This window comes from Chelmon rostratus, chromosome 4 (assembly GCF_017976325.1).
Source record: "Chelmon rostratus isolate fCheRos1 chromosome 4, fCheRos1.pri, whole genome shotgun sequence".
Taxonomy (NCBI): domain Eukaryota; kingdom Metazoa; phylum Chordata; class Actinopteri; order Chaetodontiformes; family Chaetodontidae; genus Chelmon; species Chelmon rostratus.
Window position 1 is genome coordinate 19,227,924 of NC_055661.1, and position 15,508 is coordinate 19,243,431.

The following is a 15,508-nucleotide window of genomic DNA, read 5'->3' on the forward strand; positions in this document are numbered from 1 at the left end:
GCCATAAAAAGTACATCAAAGCAAGAATACAAAAGCTGGAGTCAAATAATGGCCGGGGCTTGGTTTCATATTGGCTGCCAGACGTCCAAGTTTGTTCTGTAAATTACAGCCACGATTAGAAAGGCTAAACAAACGCATGCAATTTGAATTCTATTGCAGAAAACTTGTAACACACACCTTTAAGCAAGCTTATTTGTGAGTTTAAAATCAAACAAATAGCTGTGTGTCATCAACACAGAAAGAAAACATTTGTTTTGGCAATAACCTGAGTTAACCGGAACATTAAAACAGAAAACAGCAAGATGCCGAAGACCAAACCTAGTGGAACACCACTTCCAAAATTAGCAGATAAAAGGGCAAGTACACTTTATTCATACAGTTTAACGCTTTTTGAGGGATAAATGAAAGAGGTGACATTATCTCACAAAAACAAGCCCTTTCAAGTGTGCAACCCACAAAATACAAGAGAAAACCAAAGAAAACAATTGGATCTTAAGAAGCTTTTGCACTGATTTGGCTTCCCTGAGGCTTTTCCAAGGTCAGTAGCAACAAAAAGTACAGGTAGAGTTCAGCTTTAAATGGCATAAGGAATCATTAACATTTAATATCAGATATCTACAGGCACTTTTAAACCATTTGTTTATACATGCTGTCATTCAGGGCTAATTTAAGCTAATAAATTCAGTTTATCAGAGTTTCTAGGTGTGTTTGGCATTTTGTCTGGAATCCCTCAGTGAACATAACTCTGCTGCAAGACTGATCCAGATGTACAAGTCAGACACGCCTACCGTTCGGCCCGAGAGTTTCCACAACTACCTTATATAGCTGCAAAGCAGAGTTAATTGAGCATTATTTGGAAATGGAATCTTTTTGTAGTACAAATATGGCAAATCAGGACTGATCATATAATGTGGAAGCTACAGGGTGATTCTTTGTTGATTTCGTCCATTAAATCTGTTTCAGTCCTGGAGGGGAAATTGCACTGAGGACAAGAGACCGAATGAAAGAGGTATTTAAAGCCTCAAATGAGACAAATGAGGCTTGGCATCCTGAGTGAAGAGGCAGGAAAGGAGAAAAGCATGAGAGGTGAGATGAGTGTGAAAGAGGAAGAGAGTGAGGGGGGTGGGGGGGTGAGTTTAGCTGAGCGTGAGAATGACTGAAAATGGATAAACAGAGGGTGGGAGGGAAAGACGGTAAGACAGAAAAAGAGAGGTGGTGGAAGTGAGTGAGTGAGAGCTGGGCAGGGAGGTATAAAGAGAGGGAGGGAGTAATATAAGAGAGGCAGCCATAGAGGGAGAGGTGACAGAGTAGATTATCCTCCTCTCCTCTCCTCCTCTCTGCCAGTCTCATCATGTTCATGCTGCAGATGTTGACTGTTATCTCTCTGACTGTTATTCTCCTGGCATCTGTGGAAGGTAGGACACAACCATACCTACTCTGTGTGTTTGTGTGTGTGTGTGTGTGTGTGTGTGTGTGCGCGCGCGTGCATGTGTGTATATGTGTACATGTGTGTGTTTGTGTGTGTTTCATGGCTTGCATGCACCCTGCAGGTGGACAGTGTAGCAAAGGGAGCGATGGCGAAGACAGAAAAGGAGAGAAGAGGGAAAGAGGGATAGCAGCAGCAGCAGGAGCAGCAGGGAGGGAGGCATGGATGTAAACAGAGGGGCAGAACGCAGGAGGACGAGCATCTGAAATCACACAACACACACACACACACAGAAAGAAGGCAACTGTGTCAGGGCTCAGCCTGTGCGACGGTGTCGCCTCGTTTTGCTTTTTGAAATTTTGTGACAGCGCTGGAAGTGTGGTGATGTGCCCGAGGACGGATTCAAAAATGATCTGTGGCACAACAAAGCAGCACTGTCCTATTTTACAGCTCTTATTGCTCCTGCTGCTTCCATCACACTTTAATTTGTTTACACATTTGCTTTGGATGAGAAGGCATCATGGCACACCCTCCACACAAACACACACTCCCCTCTCCCTCTCACTTTCCCTGTCTCTCATTTCTCTGCCGTGGTAGTACGTTTTGCAGCACAATGGGATGCCATTGTAATTCATCTGACATTCTTGTGTGTACATGTGTGTCCATATGTGAGTGTGTGCATGTGTAACTACAGGGCATGTGCACATTCTGCAGACAAATAATATTTCGCTGCCTGTAAGAGCTGCAAAAACACAATGTTTAGGTCTTTGCTAATACCAGAATATTGACTTCATGTTGCTTAAAAATCATGATTCTTTGCAGTAAATATGAATGGAAAATGTTTCTGTGTCTAATGCTGATTTTATTTGTGAAAATGTGCAATAATACATGATGTGTGACACTTTTGTGGCTGTCATGTTGTTGCTTCAGTGTCCTGCTCTCACTTGAGCAAAAGATTTTTACTTTCAGATGACCTGGTAAAGTAGGGCTCAAATAAAATCAAAGGTGTGAACTAGAGGACAATAAGCTGCATAATTAACTGCATTCAACACCAAGTAACTTCAGATCCATTTTGTCACTTTGCTTCTGTTTGACACGCTCTCTCTTATGTTTTCTTGCTCCCTTTTTCCCAGGTAAAGGCGTGCAGATGCAAAGGGATGTCCAGTGCTGCATGTTGTACTCCCAGGGCAAGGTGCGTACCAAAGACGTGTTGCGGTTTGAGGTGCAGACAGAGGGGCCCGACTGCAGTATACAAGCCATCATGCAAGTATTTCAACTATCCACTCCTGGAGCTAAAGAGCACACAGCAATCTGCAGGCATGGAAAATATGCCTCTCGTTAGAGGAGGGCAGAGCCGGGCTGAGAGGCATTGTCATCTTTCCAGGTCATGTTGTTATGGCAGGGCTTGGAGCTGTAATTGCCAGGGAAGTAAGAAAAGAAATATGTGGGAATAACAAGCCATCTGAAAATACCTTCCGAGCCAGCTGAGCCCTGCCGCAGCCAGTCAGTCAGAACAGCAGGGTTTAGTTAAGTAAACCATTCTGCATTGTGATACCTATTGTTTCCAGCAGGTCAGAGAAATCTGATGTAGCTGGGGAAGGAGGAGCTTCCTTTTTCATGTGGTCCAGTTAGCAAAAACATTGAGTTCTCATGCAGTAGATACAATACTTTCTTTTGGTCCTCTCTATTTTCGTGGTTCCCAACCACTTTTCTTTAAATTTCCTCACTTTTGAGCACAGTTTGATTTCTTTCTACCAGAGGAAAAACCTTATTTGACTGTATTTCCAGCATCTTATATAATCTTTTCTTTTTTCCTTCTTTGTCCACCAGAAACTTGTACCGCCATCCTATGTTGTTTAATAAGTACTATGTTCCTTTTGTAGTCTTTACACAAAAAAGGCGGTGAAATGCGCAGACCCCAGAGACCGGAAGGTGAAGAGGCTGCTGAGAAAGCTCCTGCAGAGACAGAGAACCAAGGCCCACCGAACCATGTGGCTCCTTCCTCATGACTACCTGCCCGTCATGTCAGAGGTCAGATATAAGCTACTTCATGGCTGTTACAATCTCCAACAATGGCGTATATGTCAAATGTAATAAATGAAAATATATTTAAAGCATTTTTTTTCAGCCAGTATGATCAATTAATGTTTATTTGAGATATCGAGGGAGATTTTCCTCTTATTTGTACGTTATCTGAGACATTTATAGTTTTGCCCCTCTTGTGATCATCAGGACAAGAAAGATAACTGGGCAGTTCTCAACGTGGAGTGATGGAGCACCCTCAAATATGGAGGAAAACTCATAGTCATAAGTAAGTTTGTTCTAATCATTTCACTAGGTTGAATCTCGTGCAAGTCCGGTGCACATGTTCAAGCACCCCTCTAAAGGTCTTATCCCAGATTTTTGTATTCCACTCCTCTACAGGCCAAGTAACTTTCAGCAGCTCGTCATCTCTACACGGCGAAGCTCGCTGAGTCTCCAGTCGTCTCGTGTCTCTCTCTATCTACACTATCTGTCTCCCTGGGACCAGACCTGGGCAGCAATACCTATTTAAATGGCTTTAGATATTTAAACATGAACTGTGCTTGAAATATTCCCAAACATGTGGCTGGAGCAGCCTCAACCGAGGAGTATTTACTTGTAAGATAAGTTGAATTGTTTTTTTTTTAATGGCTCATACTGTTATTTGCCAGAGTCTGCCTGGAAGTGTCTCCCTCTACAACAACATTACTACTAGTGGCTGATGTCAAATCAGTGAAAAAGGTGTAATTAAACAAACGATAAACAAGCAGTGATATTAATATTGTATATCAGCAAGATACTCTATGCTTATTTGTGACTTGTATACCTTCTGTGATGTGTAATGACACTGCACACAGTGCAGGCTTTGACCTGATATATTTGACTGTTAGACAGGTGAAATCAAAGTGGGGTCAGGGAGAAGATTTCACTTGGATACGACTTCCCGTGTCACATAAAGAGCAAATGTTCCTGATATTTTGTCCACTCTGTATATTAACTGTTTGTAAACTCAGTATGAAACACAAGTCAGTCTTTTAAAATGAGGCCCTCAGGCATCTACCAGATTGCATTTGCAGTTTACATTTGTCTTTTTCACCTATAGTCCGTCACTAAACTATGCCAAAGCATTCATGACTCAACTCACCACGTGGCAAGGCTGTTAAAACTTAGAGGGCTCAACTGTGTGTGAAACACACAAGTATTGTATTGTAGAAGAATGCACTGTATGTTAAAACAGTATCGCAAGTGAACTATTTTATAAATTAATCTGAAATAATAACTAGAACAGCCTCACTGTCTTTTTTGGAGATCTTGTGTGTATGTCTTATTTACTACACAGTCCACTTTCATCTCAACTATCTCAACAAATATCAGATGGAAAACATTCACGCTTCCCTGAGGATGAATTGTAATGGTTCTGATTAGCAAATGTTAGCATGCATATAGGCTAAACTAAGACGATGAACATGTTAAACATTGTACTTTTTTCTGCCTATAATATACCAAATACATATTGTGTTAGCATTTTCACTGTGCACGTGTTAGCATTTTGCACAAAGCACTGCGGCGTCTGAGTACAGCGTCACAGAGCTGCTAGCATGGCTGCTGACTCCAGTTTAACATTGTTTGGAACCAGGATGTCATAAAACAAAGGGGTAAAAGTAAAGTAGCAGCAAAGTATATTATCTGTGCAAATGAATGCCCAAAAAGCTAATTTTGGGCATTCATCAGTGAGTGAGACCTGGATTATTTTCAATGCAATATAGAGGTTTGAAATGTAAGACACTACAATGAAACAGAGAGTTCCAGTATAACACATGGTTAACTTTTCCTCTGTTCAGTGATTTAGTGAATTAAATTGTTTTGACCTAGAACTCATCCAGTTATTATTACAAATGGTTTGAAACTTTTTTCTCAAATTAAATTTGACCCATGTCTGTCTCAGAGGATAACAGCTTCTGGACAGAAGAATATCCTCCACCAGGGGTAGCCACAAACACAATAATGAGAATCACAGTTCGATTCCTGAGCCATTTATTTGTCACATTTTCATAAGCTGTCCATCAAAATGTTGGGCCTTTCACTGAAGTAACACCGAGCATTGAAACTAAAGTCAAACCTCATAATGAGCATACAAGTGACACAAAGTCAGAAGCGCTTTCAGTGAAACAGTATATAAACTTTTCACTTTCATATTTATACACCACACTGTCCTCTAAAACAATCAACACCAAAAAGCAGAAAGCAGCTGTACATTCAGTTCCTCGAGGCATTCACAAACTTTCTTCACAGTACCTTTTCACAAAACAATAAAAAGAAATCAACCATTAGCTTGCAACATATCATTTAAATCAAAATAACAAAACTTATTTAGTAGATAATATGCTTAATAAAGCAGAAAACACGAACAGGCAGATGGTGAACTGCTGTTAAGGCTGTGCCCAACAACAAAAAACCCTCTGATGGTCGTTAAACTTGAAACTGCACTCGTTTATAAATCAGTAATGATGATGAAGTTTGATGAAGATCAACCAAACTTTAAAATGAAAAAGAAAATGGAAAAAAACCCCACAAAGATAACTTTTACCTAAAGAAAAAAGATGTTTATCATTATCCTGTCTGATATTTCCCTCTCCTGTTTGATATGTCCTGGAGCAATAAAAAACAAAGAAAAGAAAAAAGAAGGAGTTCAGAACGAGTATAACTGCAAGCGTTTCTGTGAAATTGCTGTGTATCAGTATAGTCCTGTACACACAGTTTAAGAGCAATAGCACCAAAGAAATACGGGAAAACTCACAAATATAATAATATATTGAGTGAGAAACATTCTACCAAGTCACTTGAAATATATCAACTTCAAAACAATAAGTAGCTCCTCACCATCCTCCAGTGTTTAACAGTCAAGTACATTCAAAATCGTACAATTACATTGTGCAAGCAAACTTAAATAACTTTTAAAAAATATTAAAAACTTAAATACAGGATCCAAAATAATTGATGTTTTTACATCCTACTGATATGCTCGAGTATTCTTGCGTGTCGTGCTGTAGAAGATCCATATCTAAGTCCTAATAGAGGTAGTCATAATGAGATTGACAAAAAAAAAGCAAAAGAAATCATATCTGTGTTATGTCATGCAACAGAAAATGCCAAATTATGCAGATGTACATATTCACAAGATTGGAAAATCATGTTTTAATTAATTAATACTTTGTATTCTTACATTGATGCTGGTGAGGTGTTTATGATGCTCTGACTGTACGGATGATAAATTCTACAAATCTTTGACGACAGGATGAAGCTGAAGACTTTTTAAACATTACTGTCGAACAGTCATCAAACAGCAAAATGCCCCTGAAAAACTGGCACTGACTGAATCAGATTGGAGGCGTAAGATGTGTAACTGTTCCTAACAAGTGTGTATACATATTTCCTGTCACCGAGCAGCCCCGGGCCAGGCTTTGTATTGCCCCAAGCACTGGCTGAGCTGACCAAGAACTATTATTTTCTAAGACTGTCCCAGCACAATTCAGCCAACTAAGATGCTAAAATGCTCTTGGTAGATGAAGCCCATAAGGGTGTCGTTCTTGTCCTCACATTGTGGTCTCGCTGTTGCGGTGATTGAGCGAATCGTTTTCCTGGCAGATAAGCTGGTAGGGCTTCTCGTTCTCCTCGATCACAGAGTTGCGCACCTCAGCATCCTGATTCTGCAGCTCACCGCGGGAAAGGTGCTCCACGATGCCGGCCCCGAGCGAGTCACCCAGCACGTTGGTGGTGGTGCGCAAGCGGTCCCTGGGGAGGCAAGAAGGAAGAAGGATGGAAAAAGAAGCAGAGTGCAGTAGAGATGTACACACAGTATTTGTATGTATGTATGTAAGACATTCTCAGCCCAAAATTCATAATTGTGCCGCTAAACACAGGCTTTCTCATCTGTCACTCTGCATTATGCATCAGTAACCTTTGTAGTGGTGGGACCTGTGGGCTCTCTGAAGCTTTACAATGACATTTAGGCTGGCAGACCCACAGAACGGTGCACAGACCAATCCTCATCAAGCTGACATTTAGTGGGAACTCACAAGAACCAATCCACGGCGATGATCAGTGTTATGTCCTCTGTGGGCAGTCCCACCGATGTCAATACGATCACCATGGTAACGAGGCCAGCTTGAGGGATGCCTGCTGCTCCGATGCTGGCAGCAGTTGCCGTGATACTGAGTGGGCGGTGGGAGGGATGGAGAGGAGAGTGAAGACATTTAATAAAGGGAAACAAACAACAGCACATGTGCACTCCTGGTGGGAGCAGTAGAGTGATAAAAGCACACGAGGAATTATAAAACGATGTAAAATTATGTACAAGATGGTCACACAGCTTTGTTTTCTATAAACTGCAGAAAGTTGGGCACATGTTGTCAAAGAGGACAATACCATGAAGACAGTTTTAGTGTAATATAGTAAGTATAAGACTATTTAGAATGTAGAATTTACACATTGGTCAACTTGCTCTGCTAATGAAACGCTGACCAGGTGAACAAACTCTTAGGGTGGCAATAAAGATGAAGCAGAAGAATTCATGGGGAAGAACAATTTCTGTGCACAAACTGTCAGTAAGAGCAAATTCAGAAAGGTGCTGCAAATAATAAGACTCAGGGCTTGTTAGCCTGTTAGCCTGTTAGCCTGTGGATACTGTTTCTGAGGCCTGCAGACTTTGAGACACTCTGCAGCAGTTCGGTTGATAGTTAGACAACTTGTAGTGCCTGTGAGTGTTAATAACTGTTTTGCATTTTTTTTTTTTTTTACATTTATTTAACCAGGAATCTCTTACTGAGATTAAAAATGTCTTTTTTATCACAGTTAGTCATCAGCTGTATGTAGCCTACAGCTTAATATTTGAAGAGGATAATGAAGCATATTTAGGAATCCTGCACTCTTGTGGCTTGATAAGTGTGCAACACCGAATACTTGTCCAGATCCAGATATACTGAGGCAACATGACACACAGACCTCCTGGCACTAGCTAGTAGAAGCTAATGTAGCCCTGAGCAGCTAGCCTCAACAGAGAGGAGGAGCAGGCTACAGAGCTCACTTCTTACTAACTCCACACATTCAGATTTTTTCATTTTCATACCTGTAGTTTTATACCTGAGTGACATCACTTGAGGCAATTTATCAGGCACTTCCCCTTTCAGGAGAGGCTGTTCAAATGTATATGGCCACAGCAACGAATACACCATCATATCTAGCTTTATGCCTTAACTTCAGAACGTTTCACTGTCTGCTGCCTGAGAGTTCCTGGCAAGTCAAAAGAAGAATATAAACTTTTTCTGCATTAAATTAATGTACCAAATGAAAAACGATCAAATCTGTCTTGACTGTCACATGTGAGTTTTATGACCGTGGAACTCTTTTTTGAACTTATTCCAAAACAAAAAGGTGTCAGAATGAAAAAGGATGATGCCTCCATCATCTTCAGTGTTTGTGTATATGGTACGCTAACCAAAATGAACAAAACTAAAGTAAAGTTACCTGATGGTGAGAATCTGGCCAAAGTTAAGGTCCATGTCATTGACTTGAGCAATAAAGATGGCTGCCACAGCCTCGTAGAGGGCGGTGCCGTCCATGTTGATGGTGGCGCCCACAGGGAGGACGAAACGTGTCACTCGTTTATCCACGTGGTTGTTCTCTTCCAGACAGCGGAAGGTGATGGGCAGGGTAGCAGAGCTGCAGGGACACAGAGGTGAAGCATCATGAGTTAGAACCAGTCACACACACACAGAATCAAATCATATAAAACAGAGCATCGATTTCTCCTGTCATAGATCGTATCGTCAGTGGTGGAAAGTAACTAAGTACATTTACTCAACTTTCAATTTCCATTTTATGATACTTTATACTTAATTTCAGAGACAAATATTGAACTTTTTACTCCACTACATTGATTTGATAGTTGTAGATACCAGTTACAGATTCAAATAGTAATTATGATCAACAAATATTCTATGATGTATTATTACACATTGAGCTACACAGCAGTATATTAATTAATTAGAATCAGCCACACATTTATCAGCTGCAACCAATTCTTCTGTAAGTAATGCCTACACATTAATAAATTATGATCCAATAAAATAATATATATATATGTACCATTTTGCATAATGAGCGCTTTTTCTTTTGTTACTTAAAGTACATTCTGATACTTTTGTACTTTTCCTGTACTTTTACTCGTATTTCTGCACTATAGTCTTGCTACTTGTATGCAAGTAAAAGATCTGAGTACTTGCTGAAACACTGTGCATTGTATCCTGGCAGTGTTACTGTCGCTGAGGTCTCGCTGTACTGTGGGGTTTCTTGAATCTGAAACTGCAGCTACTTTGAATCTCATTCCCCTTTTGTTTGAGTAAGAACTCTGCCACAGAATCAAAACTATAATATGACGTAGTCTAGTTATATTTCCTCCTTTTGATAAAACATACCCTTAAACACACTGAGTGGGAGCAGAGGATGACATTCACCTTGATGAGGTTCCCAGAGCAGTGATGAGCGCCTGCAGCAGGCCGCCAATGAAGCTGTAGGGATTCTTCCTGGTCACCAGGAAGTAGAGCAGCGGCAGGACAAAGAGGCCGTGGATGAGGAGACCCACAATGACCGACACGGTGTACATCCCCAGCTGGCCGCCCACCTCTGCCAGATTCTTCATCTCCACAATCTTCCCTGCAATCAGGAAGAGGATGCCCACTGGAGCATACCTGACAGGCGAGATGTGAGGAAGATAGACAGACAGACACGCATGTAAAGAAACTAAAAGGAGCTTCTATAACTAACTCAGACCTTCAGGATATGCAACATCATGGATTTTTGTGTGTTTGTTTACAGTGTTTTTGTGGCTGCACCTTCCCAGCACACTGCTTGTGTTTAGAAACTTTGGGATCTCTACTAGAGATTAAAACAAAAGTTCTGTGGGTTTGAAAAATGTTTGGCTGCACAGTTTAAGTTTGTAGTGAATGACCCACCAGCAAGTCAGTGAGGTTTTAAGAAGGAAATACCAAGTCAAACCTCAATTAAAAGAGAGGATTTGATAATCAGAGAATCACAATGTGTCCTAAAACAAGGAGTTTAAAGTGTAAAAACTAAAACTAGGAATTATGAGTCGAGAGTTATATAGTTAGAGTCTTTACTGACCAGATTATGATGGACACCAGTCTCATGATGGCTTCATTCAGGCAGTCAAAGAAGTCCCTGAGGGCCTGGCCCTGTTGCTTCATGTTGCCAATGACCAGACCGAAGCACATGGAGAAAACCACCAAACCCAGAGCGTTCACTCCAGCAGAGGAGCCGGACACAGGCACAGTCTCCTCCACTGTCTCCTGTCACACAGAATATATACCGCTGTATGAGTGCAGAGGTGCTTGACACAAAAGGACAAGACCCTCACCGGATTAATGGAGCACCAGTGAGTGCATAAAGACAGGTTTTCACCCCATTGCAATTTGTATAATCTGATTTGAGTCTGAAATCATCATGTCCTTGTTTTCCTCAGGGGAGATGTCTACCACTGCCACCCACCTGTACGGTGTGCAGCACACTGCTGAGGTTCAGCTTAGACTCTGTCATGTTCAGAGAGTCGGTGAGGTTGAGGGTCACTGTCACGTTCCTTGTGCGCACAGTCTTCTTGTACACAGTTTTATACTGTAAGAGAGAGCATAAGAAAATACTGCATTAATTATGTCTGGGTGTTTAAGTTTTTGAGAGCGAATAAATGTGATTTCACAGAGAAATGATGTGTCCTTTTTACAAGCTTTTTTGTCTTTCATGCATTCTCTTTGTGACTGGTGGAAGTCTAATATGAAATTTATGTTTTATGTCTCTAAAAAAATGCAAATAAAATAATATGATGAGAACAGACGACCTCACCTGCTTGAAACAGGCTTCAACCAGATTGGGCGGAAACATGTTCCTGAGATGAAAAGGAGAGTTTATTATGTTTATACCAACATGTTTCTATAAAACAACACTACATGAGTCACAGCAGGATGTACATGTTGTAATAGTGGAATATGTTAAACAATAACCAGGTGATAATAAGAGAACAGAATGAGTCATTTGTTTGATCAGGTACAATGGGTGCAAGAGAGGGTGCATTTCAACAACCATTGTTTTTATGTCGGAATGTCTCTTAAGCATAAAAGGCCGTTGAAGGGACAGTTTGATTTTTTGGGAATTGCATTTGAATTCTTGCAGAGAGTTACATGAGAAGAAACCACTCTCATTTCTGAAGTTTAAAAAAGGAGTACGTGTGGTTTGTGGTGTTATGTGCTGAATTTGTTTTTGGCAGCTGCTAAGCTAAGATAACTGGCTGTAACGTCACATTAGACGTAGATCTGAGAGTGAGATCAATGTTCTCATTTGATTCTCAGCATCTCCTGAAAAAAGTCGGACTATTATGAACTATTAATTTAAATGTGATCGATGTGACTGTATGTGGTCACAGTGCAGTGTGAGTCACATAGCGTTTCTGAGCTGTTACCTGATGAGATCCAGGAAAGCATCCGCCGCCTGAACTGGTTCTATGTTTCCACTGTTGGCCACAGGACTGTCCCTGCTGCCTTTCCCCGGCCGGATGATTATCACGATGACAATGCCGATGAATACGGCAATCAGGGTGGTCACCATGTAGTAGACCACTGCTCGCATGCCCATCTTACCGGAGGCTTTGCTGTCCAAGGAGGAAATACCTGAGAGGAAATTCATTGCGGAGTGTCAGCTTACTGTGAGTTCAGATCCTGCTATCTGTATTTGGTTTTGGTTTTTCCTGGTTTTTGCTGTGAGTTGTCAGTATTTAAACTTGTGTAGTTGTAACATTCCCTCGCTGACCAGTCGTCTACTGAAACATGTTGGGAGCATTAAGTGTGTTTGTTGAACCTGTGACCAGACTGGAGACGATGAGAGGCAGCACCAGCATCTGCAGCATTCTCATTAGTAGCTCCCCAGGAAAGGCGAAGTACTTGATCTCCCTCAGGGACAGGTTGTGGGGGCGTAAAGTAAAGCCCAGGATTACACCTGGACACATTTGCGCGCATGCACACAAAAGCACAAAATTACAGGAAGTCAAATGAAGCCAACTGACTGCAGAGAAAATGGTGTTAAGCCCCCTCCTCACTCACCCAGAGCCACAGCGGCGACGGTGAACAGAACAAACAGGTTCCTCTTGAGGAAACCTTTGACGGCGTCCTTGCTGATGGAGCTCATCCTCTCCTTCATGCTGCTGGCTCTCCTCTCCATGGCCCTGCGTAGGCGCCTCCTCAAGTCTCCTCTCTCTGGCAGGGGGGGTTTGTCTGAGTCCTCGTTCAGGAAAAGGCTAGCGCTGGTTGGGGGCTTCTCGTTCATAATCAGCTCCAGCACCTGGTCCAGGAGGCAGGTCTCGTGGGAAACTGGCCGCGGGGAGAAATAACTGGTCACATATTAAGTTTTTATCATGTGTGATTTTTTTTGGCAGGAACCGTAGGCTGGATGACATTTTCATGACATTGACCAACAGGCATGAAAGCATGAGCTCCTAGAAACAGATGACGGAAACGTGTAAACAGGAAAGTCACGTGAAACCAGAACCAGAGCTGCTGTGTGTGTTTAAGATTGTTTCAGACAGCAAAACAAAACCAAGCCTGGCCGTGACACCATGAAACAGAAGCTGTGCACCATCTAACCCTGGTGGCTAGGCAACATGTGCTGGCAGATACAAGCTGGCTAAGATACTTTATTTAATTGCTTCCTAATGCCCAAAGAGAAAATGCCACCTTTTCCTGCAAGCTGCTACACTCTAGTGGTAAAGCGATTAGTAGATGGACAAAACATACCACAACAGCAAAAACAGCAAAAAATTGTATGTTAAATACATTTGGGATTTGGGACCGCTCACTGAACAGAAGACAGATTCATCAGCAACAAAACTAATTAGTTGCAGCTCGACCCCAGTCTGAAATCATCTAAACCAACATGTGACAGTCTGCTGTAGCAAGACATCACTCAACAACAACTGCCAGTCAGAAACGGAGGGAAAAAACTCATCAGTAAAAACATCTCATTTCTCAATTTTACCTTCCACTGTAAAGAAGTATCACAAGTAAAAGCACCTGCTCTGGACCTCATATTGTACAGTACTGATGTCATTTTGAGTTGTTAAGATTATGACCGAAACTTGATCTTATTTTGTAAAGACAATGCACAATGACATCATTTCGTGAGTGTATCAATACATACTACACACTACGTAGAGCTCAGTCCTCCTGTTGGTTCCCTCCAGCTGGCTACACTACTGAAACATGTTCACCTGTCATTTACACTGCACGACCTTCAATATGAGGCGAGCTTCCAGTGTACTTCTGGCTCCTTAATAACACAACAAAAGGTGCATTAACTGCCTTTTTTGTACAGTCATTAAATATCAGCTTGTTGTTTCTGATGATTGAGTTTAAATAAGAGCTGGAACAACAATGTAAAAGTTAAAAACACTCAGCGTCTTAGCAGTGGTCTTACCGTGTTTCTCTCTGTCGGACTACACAAAGCGCTCTGTGTGTAGCACGTGGCTGTTCCTTATCTATCTAGGCTACAATGCTTCCTCTGAATCGCCCTCCGCAAACAGACTTGAAGCCCTGCACTTAAAGAACAAAGGAGTGAACAGCCAGCCTCTTCGTCAGCTTGTCCTGTACATCCAATACAGTCCCTCCAGCACCTTTATATGCTGATTCTTCCCTGAGGGATAAACACTTATATGCCATATGACTTCATCTATTCTGTTTGCATCATTCACGTCTATTGATTTTCTTTTGTCCATTGTTCTGAGGTTCACATTTATCTTCACATCCTACACACAGTGTTAGAGACCCATTGTCGAGCAGGCTGTGTGGAATGACCCCCGATAATCCGAGCCCATTATTTACTGTAGCTCGGCGTCAGATGGAAATCAGATCTCGCGCTGCACTGTTCACACATACTGCCTATGAGTGTGTGTGTGTAACTGAAGCATCTGATTAAAATACGCAACGCAGCCACAGTGTTTTACAACAAGACTGGAGGACTCAAGAGAGCTCTGATGGTCCCGTTTCACCACAGAGTGCTGAATGGATGAGAGCGGATGAAAAGGCAGATTAAATCATACACCTCTTCATTAGCATTGAAATGGACCACTTATGACTACAAAATGTAATGTCGCGCTCTGTGCATGTTCAGTGCGAATCAATGTCGCAGAGAAGACAATGAAGGAACAATGAAGCCTCAACATCAGCTGCTAAACCAGACACCGCTGTGCTTATACATATCACACAGTCACCTCAAAGATTTCAGTGGTTATAGCTTATGATATGCAGTCAGAGCCTTCATCTGCAAGTTCTCTGCATCTAAGAAATCCTTCTGCAAGTATTACTGCACCCTGCAGTGTGAAGGGCTGATGGAAACAACAACACCAAGCGTTTCTGATTCTCAGTAGACAATTTTAATCATGCCAACAAGTAAAAGCAGCTTTGAAATCAGTCATTCAATGCAAAGATTTGTTGATGCATAAATATAACATTAACATTCTGGTGTCATTGGGCTCATGACCTAAGAGTTAAGGCAAAGAAACGCAGCATGCCCAGTTTGAGTTCGCCTTTGTTGCATGTCATTCTCTATCTCTCACTCCGTTTCCTGTCATTCCTCCACAGCCAAATTTCAGATGAAACATCACACAGCTGTTAAAAAACATCTACTGAGTGTGATACAAACATGTGCTTTAGTGGTTTTAATGGGAAAAATATTGTTTATGGAATTTCTTTTAAAACGATGGGATGAAAATTTCCCTTTATCACTTAGTTCAATTCAAAGGAATGAACTTTCTGTCACACCTCAGTGATGTATTAAAGCTGCATGAGCCAACTGGAGGCAATCAGGCAAACAACTCTGAGATACATGGCATTTTAAAATGTTTACTTTGTTTCCAACTCTGTATGCATTATTGCTATTCTGTAAGTAAAACCCCATTTCCAAAAAAGTTGTATTAAACCGTGTTTAGTAACAACAGTTTTACAAAGT

The 15,508-nt window shown here is 41.5% G+C and overlaps 2 protein-coding genes across 2 annotated transcripts; one reads left to right on the forward strand and one right to left on the reverse strand.

Annotated features, from left to right (window-relative positions):
• The first annotated feature begins 1,234 nt into the window (after positions 1 to 1,234).
• ccl44 (chemokine (C-C motif) ligand 44) lies at positions 1,235 to 5,243 on the forward strand. The gene is made up of 5 exons (XM_041935952.1): positions 1,235 to 1,415; positions 2,560 to 2,689; positions 3,310 to 3,457; positions 3,659 to 3,737; positions 3,851 to 5,243. The coding sequence occupies exons 1-4, from the start codon at positions 1,352 to 1,354 to the stop codon at positions 3,695 to 3,697; spliced, it is 381 nt and encodes a 126-aa protein (XP_041791886.1). The 5' UTR covers positions 1,235 to 1,351; the 3' UTR covers positions 3,698 to 3,737; positions 3,851 to 5,243.
• A 1,798-nt stretch (positions 5,244 to 7,041) lies between these two features.
• Positions 7,042 to 12,871, reverse strand: slc1a6 (solute carrier family 1 member 6). Its single transcript, XM_041934859.1, has 10 exons — positions 12,610 to 12,871; positions 12,368 to 12,505; positions 11,973 to 12,180; positions 11,360 to 11,402; positions 11,012 to 11,134; positions 10,628 to 10,812; positions 9,961 to 10,194; positions 8,972 to 9,166; positions 7,525 to 7,659; positions 7,042 to 7,240 (listed from the first exon to the last, which is right to left on the reverse strand). Exons 1-10 carry the CDS (start codon positions 12,830 to 12,832, stop codon positions 7,042 to 7,044), a joined length of 1,683 nt encoding a protein of 560 aa, XP_041790793.1. The 5' UTR covers positions 12,833 to 12,871.
• Between the last annotated feature and the right edge of the window lie 2,637 nt (positions 12,872 to 15,508).

Excerpts from the sequence above, each read along its gene's own strand:
- ccl44 (XM_041935952.1), top strand. The coding sequence starts at position 1,352 with ATGTTCATGCTGCAGATGTTGACTGTTATCTCTCTGACTGTTATTCTC. Across the intron at positions 1,416-2,559 it reads TCTCCTGGCATCTGTGGAAG|GTAAAGGCGTGCAGATGCAA; the intron begins GTAGGACACAAC and ends CCTTTTTCCCAG. Across the intron at positions 2,690-3,309 it reads TGCAGTATACAAGCCATCAT|TCTTTACACAAAAAAGGCGG; the intron begins GCAAGTATTTCA and ends TTCCTTTTGTAG.
- slc1a6 (XM_041934859.1), bottom strand. The coding sequence starts at position 12,832 with ATGAACGAGAAGCCCCCAACCAGCGCTAGCCTTTTCCTGAACGAGGAC. Across the intron at positions 12,506-12,609 it reads CGTCGCCGCTGTGGCTCTGG|GTGTAATCCTGGGCTTTACT; the intron begins GTGAGTGAGGAG and ends AAATGTGTCCAG. Across the intron at positions 11,135-11,359 it reads TTGAAGCCTGTTTCAAGCAG|TATAAAACTGTGTACAAGAA; the intron begins GTGAGGTCGTCT and ends TCTCTCTTACAG.